At 41.4% G+C, this 24,115-nt stretch overlaps 1 protein-coding gene across 3 annotated transcripts in view; it reads right to left on the bottom strand.

Moving 5' to 3' along the window:
- Window positions 1-24,115, bottom strand: part of unc5cb (unc-5 netrin receptor Cb) — a 118,116-nt gene that overhangs the window by 19,693 nt on the left and 74,308 nt on the right. For 2 of the 3 annotated variants that reach the window (XM_061060996.1, XM_061060995.1), the window contains exons 4-7: window positions 18,614-18,717; window positions 5,182-5,362; window positions 3,104-3,271; window positions 2,715-2,879 (exon numbers count right to left, since the gene is read on the bottom strand). In XM_061060996.1, coding sequence (XP_060916979.1) covers window positions 2,715-2,879; window positions 3,104-3,271; window positions 5,182-5,362; window positions 18,614-18,717 — 618 coding nt within the window. The remainder of the gene's footprint in view (window positions 1-2,714; window positions 2,880-3,103; window positions 3,272-5,181; window positions 5,363-18,613; window positions 18,718-24,115) is intronic. The other variant, XM_061060997.1, reaches the window with a different exon arrangement.

The raw sequence follows: 24,115 nt of genomic DNA on the forward strand, positions 1-24,115 counted from the left end.
GGAGGAGTTTTCCGGAGGGACAAACTGATTAAGAAGATGACAAAAGCAACTTTGTGTTTATTAAAACACCAACCTGAGTGTCTTAGAGGAATCCAATGATACATGTCAAACATTTAAATTCACCTTCTTAAGATGTACAGCCCCTTTGTACTTAAATGTATTTCAAATCCAGCCCCTCTAAAAAGAAATGGAGTAGGCTGTTTTATCTTTAATTATATTTTTTAACTACTGGCCACACAGAATTAACAAAGAGTGTCTTTTCTAATGCTGAAATGAGCCTCAGAGTCATGTTTCTCCAATCTCTGGTCTATGATAGCAATAAAGGATTTGCCCTTGCTGGTGTGTGCGCTCCCCTTTTGCTAAATCAATATGTCAAGAAAATGTCATGTCTGAGAGCGGGGTTACCAAAGGCCTGGAAAACAACATCAGACTCGGGGAGGACGGACCACAGAGGGAGCGCAGGAAAAACACAGATTTAGACAGGTCATCCTCGGTGAAGTGTGAAAACTATACTCTCGTGTAAGTTGGGAAGCTCTCTTTGAACAGGCAGAGTGCAACCTCTCTAGATCAATCTGCAGACATTTAACTTTGTTAGGTCCAACCCCTAAACTCCCCGACAGTCTAAATGTGATTAACAAGCTGCAAAGTCAATTATAGCACAACTCTTTTCTTTTTGACTCGGGTCAGCCGTGTTTTTACAGGAGAAGAGTTGCCAGAGTTCTATTTCCAGCCCCGCTTGTATCAAATTCCTTTTGACAAATTCCTGCGATGGACTGCAATTGAAATGATTTAAATAAATTCAAACAACAGAAAATAAGATAAAGCTGCAACGGAATCCACGGACACGTGTTTGCCTTGTTCCCCGCCCTGCACTAGAGGGAGCAGATCGGCGGTCCGAGGTGAGTTCAGATTGCACACAACTTCCATTCCCAATCATATTTGCCATAATGTGAGCTTTTAGATAATGGGCCGTTCTCTCTAAATGCTGGTGGAAATGGTCATTAGCATTGACATAAGTGGCTTCACCCTCTTAGCTCCCCAAAAAAATCAATCCCTGGAATGATCCTAAATCCATATCATCATGGCTTTATATTCTCTGCAAACTAGCCATCAATCTGCGGAGAACTAATGCTTCTGAGATGGGCTGAGTCGCAGAGGGGATGGGAGAGAAGCGTGGGTTGGATGTATGTTGTGCCGCAGAGGGAAATAAAAAAGGATGAGTAAGACAAATAAGGGTAGTTCTTTAGACTGCTGCCTGACGTTTCTGTACGGCCAGACGTACGAGCGTGGCTATGAAATCACCTAATGCATTCATCTGGTGCTGAATTAAATGACTGAACACTGAAGTCATAGTTTCCTGTCAGTCCTCAGCACATATGGACCTACAGAACAGTATATGTTTTCTTGAGTTTGATCCAGCTGTGTCCTGTGTGATGTCAACACTAACTTATAGAGGAATGTTTCTTCGACATAAGAGTATATGTGGCGGTTTATAAACTCACAGTGTAGCCAAACCTCACATCATCTGCACACAGTGACAGCCAGCTGTATCAAATTCTACACATCCAGCAGCCCAGCCTCGATTATATTATTAGTGTCACAATCACCATCTGTAGTAGGTTAGAGACACAATGGAAGCATCTGTGACAGCGTGTGGGTCTAACACCTTCAACTATGTTTACTGGAGAGGGTCCTGATTAAACTAGACGCAGAAGTTAACTCGGTTACTGTGCAGCCGTTCCAGCTTCCCCCGTCTCAGTCTCCTCCTCTTTCTCTTGTTAAAAAACAAAAAAGAAAAGGGGGCAAAGCCTGTTTTTGGTAGATGAAGTTAGAGGTGGCAAACACTTTATCCTGTAGCTTCTTCACACACACACACACACACACACACACACACACACACACACACACACACACACACACACACACACACACACACACACACACACACACACACACACACACACACACACACACTCTCTTGTGCATGAGTTGCAGAAAACATTTCACCGCCTGCAGAGAATTATCTGGCTGCGACCACAACAGCTCCTTTATTTAATGTTAGCTACATAACAGTCAAACTGGCAGGAGTATTTACGAGTAAGAACTTCGGCGCATCCTGGAGTCTTAAGTGCACTTCATCATTATAAGAAAAGATTATGGATAAAACACTTAAACATGTAATTGGCAGCACTTAGTGGCCTCATGTCTTCTAAAGGAAACCGCAAGGTTTTTTTTTTAAAACTAAGGTGGTCATCAAAGCAGCCAGGAAGTTGTGACCCCTTATACGCAGTTACATGTACAATATAATCACTTGTTATTACTTTAAATATAACTCCAAAATGCTAACCTTGTGACAGGGATAATGCCTTAGACTTCTCCCCCATGTGGCAAAGTCTTTTTTTTTTTAACACTTACTTATATTTGCAGCAGGATGAGCTGTGCAGGCGTTTCTACTTTTATGTCACTCTTTTACAGCTTTTGTGTATTATGCATGTTCAAATAAAGAGAGAAAAAGCGTTCCAGCATGTCTTATTGTTTATGTATGACTGAAGTGGAACATCGTGAGTGAAAGACGCGATGAGAGTGTTATGTAAGGATGTGAAACACAGCGTTGTGATGAAAGAGCAGAGTGAAACTCATGGTCTAAGGGTGAGGGGATTCCTTTTTCGGTGGGCAGGTCAGAGAGAGTAGCAGAGGATTAGTCGGGTACTCACTCTGCATGCACAGCCCATCGGTGCAGTTCTTGGACTGGAGTACCATGCCCTCACAGTCCTTCCCCCCGTTTTTGGGTGCCGGAGCGCCGCATTCTCGCCTCCTCCAGTGGGTGCACTCTGTCCCACAGGTGGACCACTTACTCCACTCTGTCCACAGGCCATCCACTGCCACACAACAGACAGGACAGAGCAGGGTAGAGTGAATGAGATGACAAATGAGATATGAGGACAAATGAGTGCATGAGTGGAGTTATGTTGGAAAGAGACACACATGTAAGGGTGGAGAAACAAACAAGCGAAATATGCAAACACAGACTTGTATTATATTTTGTGATCTTGTACACGCTCCACCCACCGCTGAGTGGGTGTCTTGTTTCTGCGAGACGTACCTGGGCACAGAGGATTGCACGCCAGCTTCTGGATGCCTTGCCCATCGCAGATGGAGCCGCCGTTGAGCGGGGCTGGGTTGGTGCAGCTGCGTGTGCGTTTCTGGTAACCCCGGCCGCAGCGGCTGTTGCACACCGACCACTCTGTCCATGTCGACCAGCCGCCATTCACTGGAAGACAAGGTGACAGGAACGTGTTAGAATATGTCTCTTGTTCCTGGTTGTTTTTTTTCTGCTTCGATCTTTGCTCAGACATTTCTCCAACATTAATGAAGACAACTTTAGTTTATCAGTGTTAAGGTGGTGTTATCATTCTGCAGCATGCCATTCACTTTGCCTTTGAAGCACTCAAACGTATCAGGAAGACTCTCTGTTTAGGATCTTTGAATCACTACAAACTCCTCCATTTAACTTCAGCAATTCAAAAACTTTGCTAATGGGAAATCTATAATGTTTACTTAATAAAAACTAACAAAGTGTTTTGCAAAGAGGAATACGATAATGAAGTGATCATGAATAAAAAAAAACATGAAATAAAACCTGGAATACTAAGCATGCAGAGGGGCAAAAACTTCATGACATTTGGATTTGGGAAAGGTTATTGTAAAGCGTGACCTGTCACTGTATCATTATGTTGAATCCTTTGAGCCCTACACGTGCTAAATATGCCAAATTTAAAACATATACATCCAGTTTTTCTCTTTTGACCCTGAAATCTGGGGTCGTTTCTTCGCCGTGCAGCCAGACAGTAAATTCTGCTCCGGTTGCTGCATTTTCCACTCACTGATTCCTCCTAATGCCTCTCTTCCCACTCTCATCCATCTCTGTCAGTGACTAAATCCAGTGCAGAGTGACACCAGGGCTTGTGGCTGCGAACAAGTCAGTGGCATTTGAGATGGTGCAACTCTCGGCCCCCTTGGAGCCTCCGACTTTCAAATGTGACATGCTTATGAGTGAAGCCCAAAATATTGGACTCCAGGGGTGAGGAGTGCCAAAAACCCACATTTCTTTACTGGCTGCCTTCTTTCCTCCATGGATTATGGATCTATCGTCTGTCCTCCTTCTTTTCTCTCTCTCTCTCTCTCTCTCCCCTCCCCAAACATCTTACACTCTCTTTTACAGTGTCCTTACAGCGAGTGTGGCTAACAACATGCTGCTTGTCATTCTTATTTCTTCATCTCCCGAATCTGTCACAAGGCTCCCCTATCCTTCGGGGTCCCGCTTGTAGCTTCATTTGCACTTGAATGTACAAAATAAAACTTTGCATAAATGTGCAGACTCTCATTTTGGATAAAGAAACAAGGACAGCACAAATAGACGCAGTGGCTTATTGTGTGTGTTTTTTTTCTTTCTTTCAAGGACGAGCTGACATCAAAGCAGTTTTTCAACCCTAATATAGAACGTGGTATTGATGGGAAAGCCTTGCAGAGTTAGCACTCCTTCTCCATAGAATCGACTCTCTGGGTTTTTTTAAACGTGTGTTTCTACATCACTCTTACATTGATCAACACAATGTGACCCATTGCGCTCACATTTAACAGAAGATAAGATAGTCGTAAGATAGTGGTGTGACAGTTCTGTTAAACTTGGAAGTTTCTGACATCTGTTCACTTTTGTTCCGTCTGTTTCTCCATCAACATACACGCCGCAACCTCTTCATCTAGTTTGCACCGCCTCTAGCAGGAGTTGAAGTTCGACTTTGCAGCCGTGCTGTGCAGAAACAGTCATTTTAGCGGATGTTAGAGAGAGACAGTGGGCGAGTCAGTGTGAAACCACAGCGGGGGTCTCTTTAAAGTACGGATCAGCCACGTCAGCCACCTCGCTCACTGTTTGGAAAATCACAAATCTTCCATTCTTTGCACACCTTCCTCCCAGCAGAAACAAAGTGAGCGAATGTGACACGCTGCAGGAAAGAAAAGGATTTGCTTTATGCAGAGGCTTTGAAAATTGTTTTATTTTGAGGTGACTTTTTAGAGGATTTCAGCTCTTTCTCAACACCTGAGTATCTGACTTTAAACATGTATTTCGTGACTACTTGCATTTCATTTATTGCGTTGTTTAAAGTAAAGATGGCCATTTACCGTAGACGATAACTGTGGCGGTGGTGCTTCGTCGCTTGGCCACTATGTTCTTGGCCACACAGGTGTAGTTTGCGGTGTCGGAGAGGCGGGCCTGTTTGATGATCAGGTTGTGGTCGATGGTGATGTAGAAGTTCCTGTCATCTGCAGGGTCGATAACATCCTCATTCTTTAACCACTCCACCTGAGAAGGAGAGGAAAAGACAGGCAGATATTAGACGACAGAAAAGTGTATTAAAGCAGAAGGCTGACCTCATTAAACTGTAAAAGTGTTTAAAGAGCTATAGTTTTTCTTGTCTATGCCGAACCTCTCAAACAGCAGTGAGTGCCAGGATTAGAGCGCAATTGTTTACGTCCCTGAGGTCCTGCTACAAAAAGTCAATATCTATCATGCTCCTTTTATTCTCCCCTTAGAACAAAGCGCTACAGTAGCAGCAGCAGCGTTGTCAAACGGAAGGAAAAAGAAAACTCCACACTATTTCTTTAGCTGAGAGTCTCTCTGACCTTTCCTCATCAGCTTCAGTTCTCCAAATGATGCTGATATTGCGCTCCTGGCACTCTCACAGAGCAGGGGACCATTTAGAACTTTTATTTGGCTGTAAATCACCGAGATCACCCTTTCTCTTCAAGAGGTGGGAAAAAAAAAAAAAAAAAAAAGAATAGCACGTGCCGCCTCACACTCCGCCGCCACTTTGATTCAAAAATATTTCCTGCTTTGTCTGTTTTTCTTCAAAAGAGAGGCGTCCAGCAGAGAGGAGGCCTGGCAAATAGCTCACTTCCTGTGTTTTGTTGATATCCCATGAGGAGCAGGGCCTGATAAGAGATAAGAGGCGGAGGAGTAGTACAGGAAAGATAAGCGGGATGTTTATAAAGGGTCTTTCACATGAGAGATGAAGTATCTGCAAAGAAATTGGAGCAATAACCTGATATAAGGCCTGCCAAAACAAAACAGTGTGGGCTCAGTTTTGTTGGTGGATTGCATAAGGAAGAACAGAAAGAGCAAAACATGTCCAGCACAATAGCTCTGGAAGTTTCTGAGAAGAGATGAGAAGCTGATTGTGACACGCACCAGCAGCTTCACTAGTGTCTGCGTGAGATGACAGATATCAAAGAAGCCATCGGTGTCACACCTCAGTAAGTCTCTCTTATCCAGTGGGAGCACATCAGAGAGGCGGAGAAGAAAATGTTTTCTACACCTCGCTCCACAATTATTTCACACTTAACCTCTTCCAACCCAAGACGCCTTGGAAACCCCGGGCCGACATGATGCAAGGTGCAACTCGTAGAACGTTCTGCACACAGCTTTGATTCGCAGAGATTTCAAGGCAGCCTCTGTTAATGTGACCCCCCCCTTGCTTATGAGTGTTTTCCTCCATAAAAATGTATTAGCCGAATCAATCTCATGGAGTCAGGGAGGATAGAAGCCGTCTACCAGCTGAAATGAAACCTCTCCCACTTGTACACGTGCACTAAGCAATATAGCGCTGTATGACATCAATTGCAATATACAGGAGAGACATTTCATCTATCAATCCTTCAGTCCCTTTTTTTAGACCTCGTCGTTATTGCTCAAGAAGATGAAACCAAATAATGAGTGACTTACAAACACATAAAGAAAAGGTCCTTTTTATACTGGCTGCTCGTGATTTCATTTTGTTTTACTGCATGCTTAATGAAGCAGCTTTTACGAGTATACACGTCAATGAGAACTGCAGCGGGAAGAAATTACAAGCAAGATATCTAAACCGTAGTTAGAACAGAATCACTGCCTCACTGCTTCGTTCAGAGCTGTTACCTTAAATACATCCAGTGTGTTCAAGATGAGCGTCGACATACTCGCCTTTCCTATCATATGCGAGATTCTCAAACGTAAATGCTATCAAGGAGGTGGCTGAATCCTAGCGTTAGTTAGCTGTGTTCTGTTAGGTGGGTTATCAGATATGTGTTTAAATTTAAAATGTGACTTGATGACTCTCGTATGTTTTCACTTTTCATTGTCTTTGTTTCTTTCTTATAAATCAGGAAGCAACAAAATGAAAACAATATCGAATGCTCAACATCTTTAAGACTTTTGACCTGCAACAAAGCAGTAAGACATGAAAACATTTGAGCTTTTCGTATTTGAGCTGATGTTACTGGTGGGCTATTGCATGAACATTGTCTGTTTTGAGACGTGACCCTTCCGCTCAGGGTGTTATCAGCTTTTTGTGCAAACACTGTTTCACATCTAGTCAAAGGACAAAGTGGAAAGCTCACTCCAACATGTGTATAATCTGACGTTTTAGTATTGTGCTGTCGAATTGGCTTCTGTTTAAATTGCATCGAAACTTGTCTGCTTTGACCTTCCCCGAGGAGCTAGTTAGACATCTGTCAGGCTGCAGCAGCAGAACTGGAGCCTCTATATCAGATATTTAGATGCTCTTTGTAAACTGTACTCTACATAGTAAGTCTCCATCATTAAACACACAAACAAATAATGTAAATTACTCAGCTCGTCTTAAAGATTGTAATCACTGCAATGAAAGTAATGATCAGCTATCAACACTTTTTAATTATAGATAAGGAGGCTGCCGTGATTGTAGTGAATGCATCTGTGTGTTTGAAATAAACCACATACATTTGTCTGTGTGTGTGTGTGTGTGTGTGTGTGTGTGTCTGTGTGTGTGTGTGTGTGTGTGTGTGTTACAATATCTACATCAATTCTTATACTGACTCAAACTAACAAATACGTCAAACATGAACAAAAAGAAAAGCCCCAGTGTTTAGAAACAAAGACTTGAAAGCCTTGTTGGTATCTCTGTCATGATGCAAAGTAAGAGGACAACAGTTCAATCAAACAAATAAAGATGATGCAAAGAAAAGAAACAATGAGTTTTGTTGAACTGATGAATAATTTCTTTTTTAGTGCTGATTCAGGGCATCAGGTCTATTCTCCAATAGAGATTGACAGTAGATACAAAGAGCTGGTTATCCATTTTGCACCAGTCACGGAGACAGCTTCTCTGAAACGTGCTGCATTCAGATGTCAAGAGCACTTTTATATGAGAAGGTAATTAAAAATTGAACAAAAGAGCTTTTTAGAGCAGATGGAGCGTTGGGAGGGAGACGAGGTGACGAGGGATAGAAAGTGATAGAAACTCATGTCAGAAGTGGGAATGTATGTGTATATACGTGTGTGTGTGTGTGTGTGTGAGAGAGAGAGAGAGAGAGAGAGAGAGAGAGAGAGAGGGAGGGAAAGTGAGCAACAGTTCACCCATCATTTACTCTGTACGTGCTATAATTGGGACTCATTAATAAAACCCTAGATGAAGAAGAGTAAGCTGATCTCCACACCGCACTTGAGGAGAAAAGAATAAAAATGATTTAAATTCAGCTGAAGACATGTCTAACTTTCTTGCATGCCAGCAGACACAAACTTGCACACACATGCAAACACACACACACACACACACCGGCTCGCAGCTCGTTAGAAACTGATTGGCAGCGAAACATCCGGAGAGGTAATTGGCACATTTCTTGTCATTAACGGAGGGAAATTGCCACATGTCAGGCATCATAAAGAGAGGGAGTCTTCCAGTCTGGTCCGAGGAAGCAAAGTGACAAAGAGAGAGAGAGAGAGAGAGAGAGAGAGAGAGAAGGAATCTTAAAGCTGGAGATGAAGAGAAGGAGACAGACTGGGAGGTGTTAGACAGAGAGGAGGAGATAGATGAGCGAGAAGGAGCAGGTGCATGTGAAGGAGGCAAGTGTGTCAAGGTATAAATGATACAACATCGCTGAAAGGCAAGGATGGGCTGACTGAGGACGAGACTCGAAGCCAAACAGGTTACAAACAAGTGACTTCGTCTTGAGTTACACGAGAAGACAGAGTGAAAGAAAACACGAGGTGAATAGGGAAAAAGATACGCCCGAGAAGAGACGGCTTTTTCATCTCCTCAGTTCTGGAAAATTCACAGTAAGTGAGGGATCTGTGGGATGGTACTGAGGAAAAATAATAAAGACAGAAAAGTGAGCTGTCAAAGGAGGTGGTGAACAGCGTGGGAGCAGGAAATCAATGCTCACAGAGATGAATCAGTGACAAACTTGTGTAGTGTTAGCGCACAGTTACAGTATGTGTAAATAAAGTAAAGAAATACAAAGGAAGTGCGTACATTCAATAAAAGTAGTATTGGCTGGAGGGTGAAATACACGTCCTGACAATGAAACTGAAAACTGGTTTCATTCATAGACTGTATATAAGCGCTGACTGTAAACTCGTTCCAAAAGTTGAAAAAAAAAAAAGGCTTTCAGTTTAAAATAGTTCAACTTTTGAAACAACTTTGCACTCATCAATGTCACTTCTCACCGACCAATCAAAATCTAAAACTGTCAACAACAATGGCACAATGGCTAATAAGGTTGTAGATCAATGCGTTTCGTCATGTTCTCCAAATATGATCATTTCTGTTTCCAAAAGTTCTAGAAGATGATGGTCAAACTCTCAAACCCAGAGCTTTAAAACAGTTAGAGACCTGTAGGTCACATTAGATACGGCCATTTCTTAATGGGGTTCTATATAAGAGCTTTTCACATTCTTTCAGTACAACTTCTTGCATTTTGTGCAGTTCATTTTTAACAGATGTAACATCTTTGTGCTGATCCTCATCATGTTTTGGAGGCGAGAGATATCAAAAGAGTAATCCCTTTCTACCAAAAAGCAACACCATGAAAAATCTAAATCACCATGTAAATGCACTAATGCAGACTCATACTACATTCTGCCCTCATCTACAGAAACATACACTAATATGGATTCCTATACCATACACAATCTCTTGAAACAGTGTGTTTTAGTGATATAAGTCGTGTTAAACTAATATTTGGTAGCAGAAGATGAAGAAGAATGAGGGATCAGCCAAGTGTAGACCATAATGTTGCAGTGGTTGCTGCTGGGCAAGTACAGCTTCTTCCTCAAACATTTTGCTGAGTAAACCAAAAAGAGTCAAGTAGCAGAACACATTATTTCAAGCCAAAATGAAGTTTAAGTTCTAACACCTCAAGCGGATGCTTTTCTTTGTTGTTTCAGTGGTTTTATATATTCTATCATGCCCTTGTACATGTCTTTGGGTAGGATTTTAAAACAAGCCTTTTACTGATTTCTATCACACACGTACTTTTATATTTTCTTATCATATCTTTGCATTTTTGTGAAAAACAAACTAAACTAAACAATGTAATATTCAACAGTTGTCTATCGTGTATCGAAATGTACCACGCCTCAAACTGTAAACATGCATCAAGGCAAACAACTTGTGTTCAACATGCAGGGAAGTGGGTTTAAGGTACATATTTAGCCTTCCGGTCTTTAGAGTGAAACCACCATGCTGCCCTACATCCTCCTGAATAAGCTTCAGTGTCTGCTACTGTCACTTCTTCCCCCACTAGCAAACATAACTGGCTGCAGACTTGCCTGCAGCAGAAACGTAGGAGTAACCACTGAGTGGGCTGTTTCTGCGCTCTGCCAGGGTGTGCCAGCACAACACTAATTAGCCCGATATACAGAACACACTGTATACAATCCGCTCACTTGTTAAGAACCAGTGCGAGGCAAACTATTCATTACTCATAGCTGTTGTGTCAGAAATAGAAGGTACAGCAGAGTGTGGGGGTGGAGGGGTGGAGGGGGTGTGTGAAAAGGAGGAATGGGAAGGGAGAAAATGTTCCACGGAAATGCGAGAGCTTCCTCCAAAGAGAAGTCATTATGAGCTCTCCTGCTTCTCCATGTGAAGTCTAACTATCTATCCTGTGTAATTTATTCATTTACCCTTTTTTTTTTCCCCGCAGCGAAATCCACGCACTTGAATGACACACCTGGAGAATGAGCCACAAAAGGTTACAAACTGATTATTCAATCATTCACTATGAGACAACAAGCCATATGCTCTGCATCTGCCTGCAGGACTGGTATGGAAATGTGGGTTGTATAAATATTAACAAGCCAAAATGCACTAAGGTGTGATATCTTGTGTTGTGATGGGGATATTGTGGGGTTTGTTTGTTTGTGTGTGCTGGAATGGGATGGTGTTAGGCGGAGGATGGAAGGTTAGGTTAGGTAACAGAGGCGGGGTTGTTTGGGTGGTTACCACTGCAGGCCTCCGTAAGAAGACGGATCACTTAGACTCGAGCCAGGAGTAATGACCTCCTCCAGCTCAGTCCCATCGAAAGCTCTCCAAAGACTTTTCAAGGAGAATGGCCACTTCCTAAAGTAGTTCGAAGGACAGACAAACCTTCAACTGCTCCAACACAACTCTCTGTTTTCTCTCACACAAACCATGTGCCTCTTTATATAGTATATGATTCCAAGAATCAACTCCAATAAACTGACAATCTGTGCTCAGTGCTCATGTGCATCATCCTTGGCCCAAAAAAAGAAGGGATCATTTTTCAATGGTGATATATACTGGGATATCTGCCATTAAACTGTACATTTTGTTTTGAAGCCACATACATTCATTTGTGGGTGTACAGGCACAATAAGGCTGCAGAGGGTAATATTACATATTTGTCATTTCATGTGAAATATCAAATACCAATTATGTATAAACAGTTACAAATACTTTGAAGGTTATATAAAAAAAAAAAAAAAAAATGCAGCCCTTGGTCTCCCATGGCCTTTTCGAAAAGTTTACTTGATAACTCGGGTAGAGGTCTTTTGTGCACTCTTGAGGTCAGAGCGCTCTCTGTATTCACTACAACCTCCAGGAGAGAGCGTACAATTGGCAGAATCAGTTCAAAAGTTCATTGCACATAGTTCAAAAATAGTTTTACGATGATGAAGAGACAAGTGTGTAACACAATGAGAACTCGTTAACGTGTCACTCCCATGTAAAATGAAAATACCAGATGTCTTCCAGCAATCCACCTTCCCTATGAATCGAGGTTGCGTAGAGGAATGAGATTTTATCAGCTTAAACATTTAGGCAATGTAAAATAATCTGTGTGAGGCTCGAGGGCTTTGGGGAAAGACGTGATTGCTGGTGAACCAATTATTCAAATGACAGAGAATGGCAAACGTTTTGTAGCCCATATCATGCATGCAGTCAGAGCAAAAGTACACACTATGGCTCTTTTTACATTTGGATTGCAACACAGTGCTGTAAGAAACCTCCGTGTTAACTCCACCTATGTACCTTTATATTGTACACAATAACTGCATAATATTGGGTGTCCCATTGTGGAATCTTTTGAGAGGCACAACATGTAAACATACAGCAGAAGCTTCACACAGCCTAAGACGCAGACACGCAGTAAATATTCCTTAATGGATATGTCAAGAAGGTTGTCCTTTTTTTTAAAATTATTGCCAAATCTATTTATGTTGAAATTGGTCTTAATGTCTGGGAAACAGCACACAGTGATGACATCTAGAAATAATGTATAACTTACAAATGATGAAGGCTTCAGTAACAAGCGGGATGTGAAAAGGAAAGCAGAAGTGAGAACAGATCTGTGTGGTAGAATTTAAGGGGTTCAACGGAAGTAAAGCGTTGTAAGAATACTTGCAAGCTGTGTTTAAGTGTATGAGAAATATTTATACTCTGTTACTTCCCTTCTCCGGAGTGCTTCTATGTTTTGTTTTTGGTATCAGTTTAAATCCTACATCCTTTTGGAGGCCCAAGCTTGTCTCTGTCCTTCAAGGAATAATATTTTCTTTTCTTTCTCAAAGGTGGTCTGACGGAACACATGCACAGAAGAAACCCCCCTAAGGTCCAACGTTTTACATGTGAATGTTTGCAAGTCACTGCCCCTTCTACTGTTACCTTCGACAGGTCAGACCTGAACAGAGGACAGCAGAGCCCACAAACATGGGCCCATTAGAGTAAATCACAGGGTTTGCACAAGAAAAGGACAATGATTGACAGGTGAGTGCCTGTGGGGCAATCTTTGGTTGGTTGCCACGGGGATTTGGCCTGGCCTTCTGACACTTTCTCTCCCCATGGGTAACCTTAATGAAAATACACTTCCTGTTTCAGTGGGCAATGGAGTGTGGTTACTCCTGACAATCCTGGCCTCACTCATAACTTCACTTTATGCACCGTTTTGAGCGAGAGGAAGCACTCAGCTGTTTCTTGACAAGGTGACCTAGAGAGCCGCTGTTTGTGCAATGCCTTCACTTCACCTATTAAGTGGAACTGGGCCTAAAATCAACACAAGTCACTGACATTTAAATGGTTTGATGGGTTGGAAAGGTTGATACTGGATCTCCGTATTATGCCAGAGCCAGAGAAATTTGAGCTAAATTACATTTTAAGACATAACAGAGTCATTTTCAGTAGTCAAAAACAGAAAATGTCATAATTTAAGCTTAATAACATAATTTTCTGTCCCTGTGGATTCACAGAACTACTTGTGAAACCATTGGATTGGTCTCTGGCTGCTTTCCCAGCTGTCCAAACTCATCTAAATTATTTTCTCTGGATGACAGAGTGCGAAGTAAAGAGCTTTGTGCTTCCTGGCTTTCTTCTCAGTAAAGCCAATGGACTTAATCACGCTAGCGGGGCCTCTTCCCTGCCGAGCATCAATGACTCGTTACCCATGATAACACGGCAGGACCCCGGACTGACTGAGGAGATGCCCGAATTAAAATCCAGATTCCATGGAAACAGGCTCCGCAGCCCACGGCGCTGTGTCACCTCTGAACTCTCGTCTTTTCTCTTCAGGGCTGTGACAAGTGGAGATGGAGATGGTGGGCATAGTGGGAGAAAAGATGAAGGGACAATAAAGCTGCGTCCTTTCACAAAGAGGATTTCAGTCCACTTTATGAGCCTGCAGTATGAAAAGAGGCCACTGTTACTTCTGTAGAGGCTATTAAGAGGTCGATGAAAGAGCTTCATGGAGGTTACAAAAAGAAAGCTCCGTGGTGAGTTGATGGAAAGTCCCTCATATCAGACTTGAACCTTATTACTCTATGTATGGAAAGATAATGACAATAGTGCCAATATTCAGTAAAAAAAAAGCAAGCACTTGAGTGTCATAAAGCATTTATACAACAGTGATAAGCCGAGTTGAGACCAGAGTTGATTAAAAATAACTGATCTAAAGAAAGATACTCACAGTCTTGCAAGTATTCAGTGTAAAAACATGGACTCATGTGTGATATTGCTTTCATATTATAGTTCTAAAGGGGAAATATTCGTCAACAGTAATAAGCATCACAGCACACATAAACCCACTAAGCACAGATATTGAGCCTCTCCTGCCGAATCTTTTCCTCTCCTTTCTATCCTAGAATAGTCTCCACAGTAACATTGTCCTCCTGCTCTTGATTAAGTATGTATCAAATATTCATGGCTGTAGAGACGTGTAACAATGACTTTTAGGGAGCCTGGTGAGTGTCTAATGTATTCAGACCATACAAGATGTTCAGATGACTGAATCCTTGTGCTATTTCAGAAACCTCACTCAGTGTTTCAGCACTCCAACACCCAAGCGCCGACGTTAATGGCTGCAAAGAGAGCCAAAATAAAACGCCTGTTGCTTGTTTTCTTTGTGTGTGACTGTGTGTCAGTGGGTATTCTGTACGCCAGAAAATCAATGTTTCAAGTCTGAATAACCTTTTGAAAAAAATAAGAGTGGATACCTCTGACTCAACTCCAAATATAAAAACCGCAGACTTCTCTGGTAGATAGCATTTCATATTCTGTGATGAAAAAAAAAAAACTGCTGCATCAACACTCGAGCAATCCTGATTATATTTTCAGTTTTCATGGCAACAGCCCCCGCACAAAGTCAACAAAGGCTTTGAACCACTTAAATAGATTCACACAATGTCATTAGTGTGGTAAACCATCGTGAAAATCTGTGATGTTCATTGTCTGAAATCTGGGAAGACAAAGAGGGAGGACAAGCTGATACTGAAAAACATCAAATAGCACAGTTCCACTTTGTAATCTGAGATCAAAACTAATTGTGACCGACTTACTTTGATTCTGTTCCTTTGAGATACTTCGGGAGCTCATCGTCAAAAAAACACCATCAAAGTTTTGACAGTATAGCTAACCTGTCTGATGAAGAGCATGTTGGCTCGAGACGTCGCTTAATTAATCCTTCAAACTGGAGCATCTTGGTGCGCTGATCTTGTTTTGCTTTCCTTACCTATTTATAGCTATTAGCTTTATGGCTAACCTTGACAATAAATGATGTACCTAAAACTGAAATCAAACAAAATCCAAAGTGTCACAAATGTTGATTCATATGTATTGTTTTGATAAGTATACACTGTTTTGTGTTTATTCTTATAAGATGTTAAAATCTGTCTGTGGGTGTGCTCATACCGATGCATATATTTTATCAGAGGGTTGTCTAGTGGATAGATTTAGCTCTGTTTTTATCAGTGTGTTCAGGGACTACAGGGGGAAATGATGTAGATAAGTAGCTAAAGCTGGTACAAAGCATCTTTCTCTTTTCTGAGGTTTTGTTTTGTGTAAAAAGGTGCCTAACACAAATAGATTTAAACCTCATAAATACAAACCAGCTTTTAATCTATTTTAACCATATTTGTTTCTACCAACAACCATGACACTAAAAAGATGCAGAAACCTCCCTAGACTTTCATTGGTGGCAAGTTGAGGATATGTGTTTTATTGGAGTAATATAAAAGTAATCATTTGTCTGCCAGCTGGTGAGCAATGATCACACTATTCACTGTATAGAATGAATAAAAACACTATTTAAAGTGCTCAGTTGAGTTGCTGGTGACATTTAATGATGTACACCCATGTGTAAGTGCATGGATATAGACATAGAGCATAATATGCGTCTTGTCTTCAACATGAAAGACGTAGCATCCGTCACATACAGTCCCCATGATTTAACAAAAGTGTTGTTAGAGTATGGGAGTTTATGGCTCAACCACAGTCTGCCACAATCCTGCCAGCCTCTCCCTTGCCAGGCAAAAGCCTGTAAAGGAACCACAGAGCGAACTGACAGCCCACTGGAGGCCTGACAGCAACCCACTGGATTCAACCCTGAAAAACCTCAACAGCTCCTCTCCCTCAGCCTTCAGCCTCTCTCATCCTCTCGTACTCTATTTTTTTTTTTTCAGTCTAAGAGTGGGTGATATATGACAGATCTTTCCTTCATAACGGCTGCTACATATTTCATATGTAACCACAGACTAAGCCCATCTGCTTTTTCCGAGGCTTTTCTCTGACGGGCTTCTGTGAGAAAAGGCCTGACAAACACAGATGAAAAAGCAACACTCAGTTTGGTCCCTTTTCCCACTGAGGCAGCTGTGTTTGAGTTTGGAAAAAAGAGGAAAAACAACTTGTGGAGTGGAACTGTTGTCTTTCTCTTTTGGCCATGAGGTAAGTGTGCCTAATTAAAGGCGCTGAAAAAGTGCCACAGTCAACACAAATTCTATTTAGCAGAAAAAGTAAAGAGACAAAATAATCACTGTTCTTAGTCAGAATACAGCAACTGGTGAATTTGGGAATACGGGAAGAGGTGAAGTGCATCTTTAGATTGTACAAACAATGTGAAAATGTCTCCTGGTTTTAGACGCAGGAGGTGCCTTAACCCTGCGTTCCTTTAATGACCAGCAGGGGGTGACTTCACTGATCGCAAAACCAAGTACAATTGTATGGAACAACAGGAAAATGATGCTACTCCTAAATTGATTGGTGACCTCGTTACATTTATTCTAAGGAGTAAATGGTCTAAATCCAGAGGCGCTGCTTGTCAACAGCCAGGGCAGGCAACTTGACCCTAGTTTTGAGTGTCCCTCAATGTAGCTGATGTTCATTTTGTGAAATAATAAAAACATTCAAATTAGTGTAGTTAACCCAGTGTACTTTCAAAATGGTTTACAGGTTACCAGGCCAACATCTTTAATTCTACTTGAACAAACCAACCAAACAAACATTACCTATTCCTGCAAACAACATAAATGTGGACAAGCCTCCTGTTAACCCTTCCTTACATCTAGATTGCCACAGCAACTTCATATCTCATATCACGACTGGACTCCGGCAGAGCCTTTAATCGCTGCACTGAGCCCATCGAGGGCCGACAGAGAGATCTCACACAGACAGGCAAAATCACAAACACTATACAGCTGTTACACTAAAGCCGGGATTGTGTGTGGAGAGTCTGTCGAGAGCCGGTCCCAAACTTTTTCGTCCATTTAGCCTGTCAGCACTTTCAGCGGGGATAAATGCTGTGCAGTTCCACTCACTTAACTCAGCTTTTCCAGGTCAATCACAAGCCTTTACACAGTTCAGTCCCTACACCCCAAACTAAAAAAATAAAAAAAAACACTAAAGCCTCCCCCTCCCACCCCACCGTCAAACCACTCTTTCATCCTCTATTTATGTTCCTGCAATCTCAACTGAGCCTTTTCAAACGCAGCTCTAACAGCGTTCGACTGCAGGGCAGGGAGGAAGTGGAGCAGGGAGGAGATACAGGCTGAGCTAAGGTATAACAGGGACACAACTGCTGCTTGTATTCTTTTTCCCCTCTGTAGATAATTACTATTTTTTTTTTTCTCTGAACAAACTGCAGTTACTGGCTGATGTTAAGGAAAACCCCAAAGTGCAGGCTGTGGAGGGGAAAATGTCCTTATCTATACGCCGCACTGTCAGATTTATTCAGTCTTATTGCATTGCAACTTTTGAAATTCAAAACTGTGGCACATCCTGCAATCACTAAGTTTGAACTTTTTTAAGGTGGCATGAAGGGACGGAACCAATACCTAAAATTATGCTAACAATGAAAACAATGCTTCCTATACAACTATGCAGGGCGTAGACGTTTTAGACAACTGGTGAATAGTTAAAACAAAAACTAATTAGAAAGCTAAGCTTGTGGGTGCCGGTTAAACTCGGTGGTTAGAGCATGGACTACATATACAGAGGCTATAGTCCTCGTCGCAGCAGACTGGGGTTTGAATCCAACCTCGGCCCTTTGCTGCATGTCGTCCCCCCCTCTCCTCAGTACTTCCTGTCTTTCTTCAGCTGTTCCATCCAAAGGAGGCAAAAATGCCCCTTGTGACTAAACATTAACACAATTACTTAAAACATAGGAGAGATCTTGATTCTCTATTTAATGCTACTGCCTTTTTGCAAATGGGTCTGTATTTTTCTCAGAATTTTTTTTTTTTATCCGACTGTTGATGGCTGCCCTGTCTGTTTAAATAAAGAACATCAAAATATGTATGGGGCAAATGATTGCTCAGAAATGATGGTGATATTTAATTAGAAATAAACCACAAAAACAAATTAACATGAACTTCTTTTCAAGTTCAGGGGATTTGAGGTATAATTTGCTTGACTTAATACGTCTGATCACATCTGTCTGTTATTCTCTAGACCGTAAAAAATGAATACTGGCCCTTATCTTTTCAAACAAACATGCTAATTATGCTCAAAACTTGCTCAGGTAAAAGTAATTCGGAGCTTACCTCGGCCGCTGGGATGCCTTCAGGTGGGCGACATTGCAGCAGCACCTCCTGTTCGAGGGACACTTCCTTTCCAAGAGGTTCCTGGTCAAAGGTTTTCCTCAAGTCTACAACAAACAGACAGAAGCACACATTTGATCAATATCTGGTAGATGAGACGGCTGGTTTTATCATCGAAAGAAAGAAAATGCAGGGTAACCTATCGATAATAATTACCTCTGTGAAAAACAAACAGCAACAGAGATTAATGCTTTCTTTTCTATCTCCCTTTACCGTCAGCACACAGATAAATGACTGGAGAAGATGGAAAGATAGTCAGGGAGAAGGGGATCACACGCCCTTCAATGAAAAACCAATATTTTTGTGGTGTGGGAGCCCTGATGGAGCAGGGCAGGGATGGTGGAGCTGACAGGGCAGGATTACTGAGGGTGTCATGCTACACTGGAACCCCAAAGCCCATTAGACATATATCATCACCTGCTGCATTCACACACACACACACACACACACACACACGAGCGAGGGAGGGAGGTTCATACACAACAAGAGGAGAGGAAAGACTGAAGAGAACTTATAGGGGAGTAAATTGTTCTACTTGGAGCTTTCGGAGTTAAGCGAAGCATCAAATCTACAATCAAACCTCCAAACTTTGTTCACAATGTTTCCATAGTCATTGCAAGATTCCTGCCAAGTACACTCTTGCCTTTTCGCTGACAAATCTAATCTGAAGCAGTAACCACATTCACCACAGCATGCTCTAAAATAACATGTTTTTCCACGTACAACAATTCTACACAAATCAGAGTTTTATTTTCAGACTTTGCAATAAGTAATATGATGTATAAGGACATGAGCACACACTCAAGCTCCTTCCTGCAGTCTGTAATCTAAAAAGAAGACAAAGAAACTACACCAGGGTTACATCGAGCCAGCCCTGATGGAAAGGCAGCGACTGAAAAGTGAAGTTGTATTTAAATCAGTGCTGACAATATTGAACTAACCAATGGGACTGTGTGAGAAAAACACTATTTAATTTCATTCATCAACTCTGAAAAATGCAGTTAGGCTGCAATATTCAGAAAAAGTATTTGTAATACATCCATACTTTATGTCTTTTGTAAACACTTACTGATAACACCATATTTAATCTGGACCTTTTCTGATTACAACGTACCGTTTCTATGGAAACAAACCAAGGAATGACAGAAGTTATATGATGCACTGAGCGTAAAGGACATGCCATCTTCTTCTTCTTATGGATGCTGTATATAATGTATATGTATATCATAGTCATAATATTAATTGTAATGGTTTTATAAGCAATAACACACACATCTGAGGTAACTTACTGCTCTTTGATGTTTAGGCAGACTACAGTTTGTGTATGAATAGGCATCATCACCAGCGAGTTATCACTAACATCAGATTAAGATAGGAGTTCTTTTAAGAGATTCTTTACTTGCTTTATTTTTGCTCACTTGCTACAACATGAGGAAACGACTTAAACAGAGTAAGTATGTGTTACAGAGCGCAGCTAACAGTTCAGCCCCTCCAGGAGAAACTCAATCATGTTCCTATTACAGAATACATGATGAGGCTACACCCACAAGCCCTAAAGAATACCTATAGTCATTTTAAGGTTCATTCTTTAAGTGGAAAAACGAAGCTTAAAATAACAGATTCTCTAAGAGCCTGTGTCCCAATTCAACCTGAGCATGTGCGTGTCTTCAGGGGAGGATCTGGCTGAACTCTGCAAATTTCTCTGTATTATGAAAAGCTGAATGGTTTAATGTTGAATTGAAAGCAATTCCCGTAAATGTCTGGTATGAAATTAAAAAAGGGAGAATGACTGGAGGGGAATACGCAGCTTTGTGGAGTTTGATCCGAGGACAAATAGCTTCTCTCAAGACGGAGAGGAAAGAAAGGTAGCAAAACACGTTTCAAAGTCAGGAGCCGGGTGTTTGAAGATGTAAAGAGTTGTGTTATTGTGGCTCTGATGTCAAAACTATGATGTGAGTTTAGATCTCAGTTCAAATTACATCAGAAGAAGAAAAAAAGTTTCCCTTTATGACAGATGAAGAGGAGAATCACTCCTTCTCCTACACTGTGACAGACTTCATGATGTTTAACATGATGTTAAGTCATATTCAATTATTAAACCAGATTTTTTATTTAACCTGTATTTTAGCAGGAATACTTCCATCTGAGAGCCAATGTCTTTACACATTTACAAAAAAGCACTACAATAGACTAGAACTAAAATTACATCAAAGCATGATTTAGCAGCATAAAGCGACAAAACAGGCGTAGTCACCTGTTAAATGATCCCTAATCCTGTTTCATTATTACCATGCCTGTAAAATGAATCTCGTTTCAAAAATCAAAAATGACTTTTAGTGGACACAATGGGTTTGATAAGTGACACTCATTATACGTCCATGTGAATAAAGGTTGAAGCTACAGGGCCTAAACTAAAGGGCCACTAGAGTCCATGTAAGTCTTCATTGGTTACTGTAATGGCTGCTAAACATACTGTACACTTTTCTGACTGCAGTTTTAAGAAAGGACCATAATGTTCAGCCACTTATTTCCATTCACTTCTTAGTGGTACTTTCCCTGTTAGGGTAGATAGCAGGTACTTCCATTGGGGGACACTGCAATAGTAGCAAGGGGTCTCCAGACTTTTTTTTTTTAAAATGGGGTCTCCCACTGACTTGTGCATGGGTGGCAAGAAGTATGAGTGCACACACACTAATTATTAGCTTTTATTTACCGTCTCTGTCTCCACTTATTATTTGACTGCTAACATTGAAATATTATACAGAAGTTATACTCCTGCTTAATTTATTAACCTGAAAAAGTAACTCTACAGAGAGGCAGCATATACAATTTCTAGTTCTAAATCTTTACGTTATAAAAACAATGTACTCTATGTCCGAAGTCAAAATTAAAAAACTGAAATAAGTTAATGTGCTACATTAAAATGTGAAGAAAGCTATGGGCAGCCGGCGACACAGCCCAAATCTCCAGTCCCGCCTTAATAAGGCAAATAGCCATTCATAGTTTAGGATTTTAGGTGGTACCAGGGACAGCCAATCTGATTTCAAGGGGGCCAAACCAACCAGCTCTCTTTACACACCCCTGAGTAAGAGTAACAGATATTTATTCATTTTCCCACTCCTATAACCAACTGAATCAACTGTAGTGAAGAACATCAAAATCACACAATCCCCTATATAATCCTGCTAAAAAGAATGGTATAGGCCGGCGTTTGTGATTTATTTTGAAATATTTATCCCTTTATTACTCAAACTTGTTGTAGAACTTAGCTACAGCTTGTTAAACTAAAATTAAACACCCACTGCTTGTATTGTTTTTTCCATCGTGATTTGCAAACCTTCAGCATAACTCTCGATGACACGCAGTAAGTAGCATGTGAGTGATTATTCTGCACTGTATTTTTTACTGGCTGCGGGTTTAAATTATGCTGCCCCTCTTGAGTCTCTCCTTTCCTTGTTCCTCGTAACCCCTGAACGTTACACTGTGGGACGCTGAAGGGTGTGGGAGCAGCTGAGTCGACATTCCTGTGGGAGTCACACCATTCCCTCCTTGGCAGACAAACACTTCCAGCCTCGCTCGCCCTCATGAAGATACACATATGACTACAATTACCTAAAGTGGGTGAGTTTGGCTACTTGTCATGCCAAAGTACACCAGTGTTACACCTCAAGAACAATTTCTTCCTTGCTGAGTAAATCATTAGGTAGTACAACAAAATTACAACATCCCTTTAGATTAGGATTGGTGAGTCGAGTTTGGGTTCAATCGTTCATAAAGTCACTCGTAATAAAAGGAAGGACTTTTCTACTTAATATCTTGTATTTGCAAAATGACAAGTCTGCAAACAAACAAGAAAATCAATTTTCAGCTTTCACCATAAATATTACCCCCTGACAACCTTGTAAAAGGCAATTCAGTTGTTTTGATTCATTTATTTAATTTGCTTCTGTGCACAAACTTTTACTGCCTCTCTTTTGCAAGCCATCGCTGCTCCTCTAAAATAAAAGGCAATCAAAATGCTTTTTTTAAGGTCACAAGAAGCGGAAGAGGCAATCACAAGGAATGCTTGCTTGCATCTATACAACTCTGACAATACTCTCAGCCTGTTTTTGCGTGTCTGAAAGCCACTTCTTCAACACAACACGGCAACCCTTTTAACTCACCAGTGCTGGCTATGACTCACCAACTAAATAAACTGTGTGTGTTTAGATGATGGGAGAGTAGAGGAAAAACAAGCCCAGTTTTCCATTAGCCTAACGGGATCTAGAGTCTGGCTCCTGCCTGGAGAGAGAGAGAGAGAGAAAGCCCTGCAGAGGGGCTAATTCATTCAGCAGAAGCTAATGGGAGGGGAAGAGGGGGTCCATTGTGATTTGAGGGATGGGTTAGCGCTGGGAGGCTGCTCATCATGGGCGATTATAGGAGGTGGAGCAGCGGGATTGGGGGCTCGACGGGAGACCGAGAGGAATGATTCTGATTCACTGGGCTAGTGTAAGAAGAGAAGTAATGAGAGGAGCTGGTGGTGTTTGAAATCCAGTGGAATCAAAGAGGAACAGTACAAGGAACAGGAGGGAGCTGTTCAAAAAAGAGACGGATGCAGAGACAGATATTAGAGCGAGGTGAAATATAAACTGAGGTGGAAGGTATATGATTGCTAAGTGCTTTTAAAGTGACTAGATCAGGTGGAAATGGCCACATACTCTGCTACTGTACAGAGGAGATGAAATCATTCTGACAGTGGCACTGAGCTGCAAACATGAAGTGATGGTGACATTCCTTTCCCAATCGTATCCAGCAGTGATAATATATTTGATGCAAGTGGGTGTTGCATTTTTTTTTTTTTTTTTGCCTTTTGTCTGTTTGCCACAAAGCAAAAATAGTGTAGTGGCGGGGAAATGTCACTCACAGCGCCTTTAAATGACTCTGTCAGGAGTTGAAAGTCTGACGTTACTATTAAAGAAGTCCCTTCAGGTGGAATTTTGACAACAAGTATAAGCAGTTGTGTTATGCAATGTGACGCAGAAGCCTTGATTTCACAGCCATACTCTTACTTCTCTCATCCTTTTCTCTGGGGTTTCATTATGTTTTTCCCAGTTTTGATTGGCACATCCGTTTGGGAACAGTTTAAAATGAGCCCAAACTTTTGAAGCGGCAGAATGTTTCTCATTACTTGGAAACAAGTGTGTTGTGCTTTTCAGTAGGCGGACATACACACAGGCAGTGAACAAATGAGGACCACCTACAGGAAAAAAAAAAAAAACAGGGAACGCTGGCATAAACATGTGCTGTGGCCTCTCTAGTGTGTATACACTTTTGCATCCCTCTGTTCCTGCAGGTTTATCCTCATTCTGCAGGCTTTTTACCAACTCGAGTTCAAAGGGACACTTGAGTCCCACGTTAGCTAAACATTTTTCTTCGCTGCTTCTATCTCTCAAGAATCTATAAATC

Source organism: Labrus mixtus, chromosome 17 (genome assembly GCF_963584025.1).
Source record: "Labrus mixtus chromosome 17, fLabMix1.1, whole genome shotgun sequence".
NCBI lineage: Eukaryota > Metazoa > Chordata > Actinopteri > Labriformes > Labridae > Labrus > Labrus mixtus.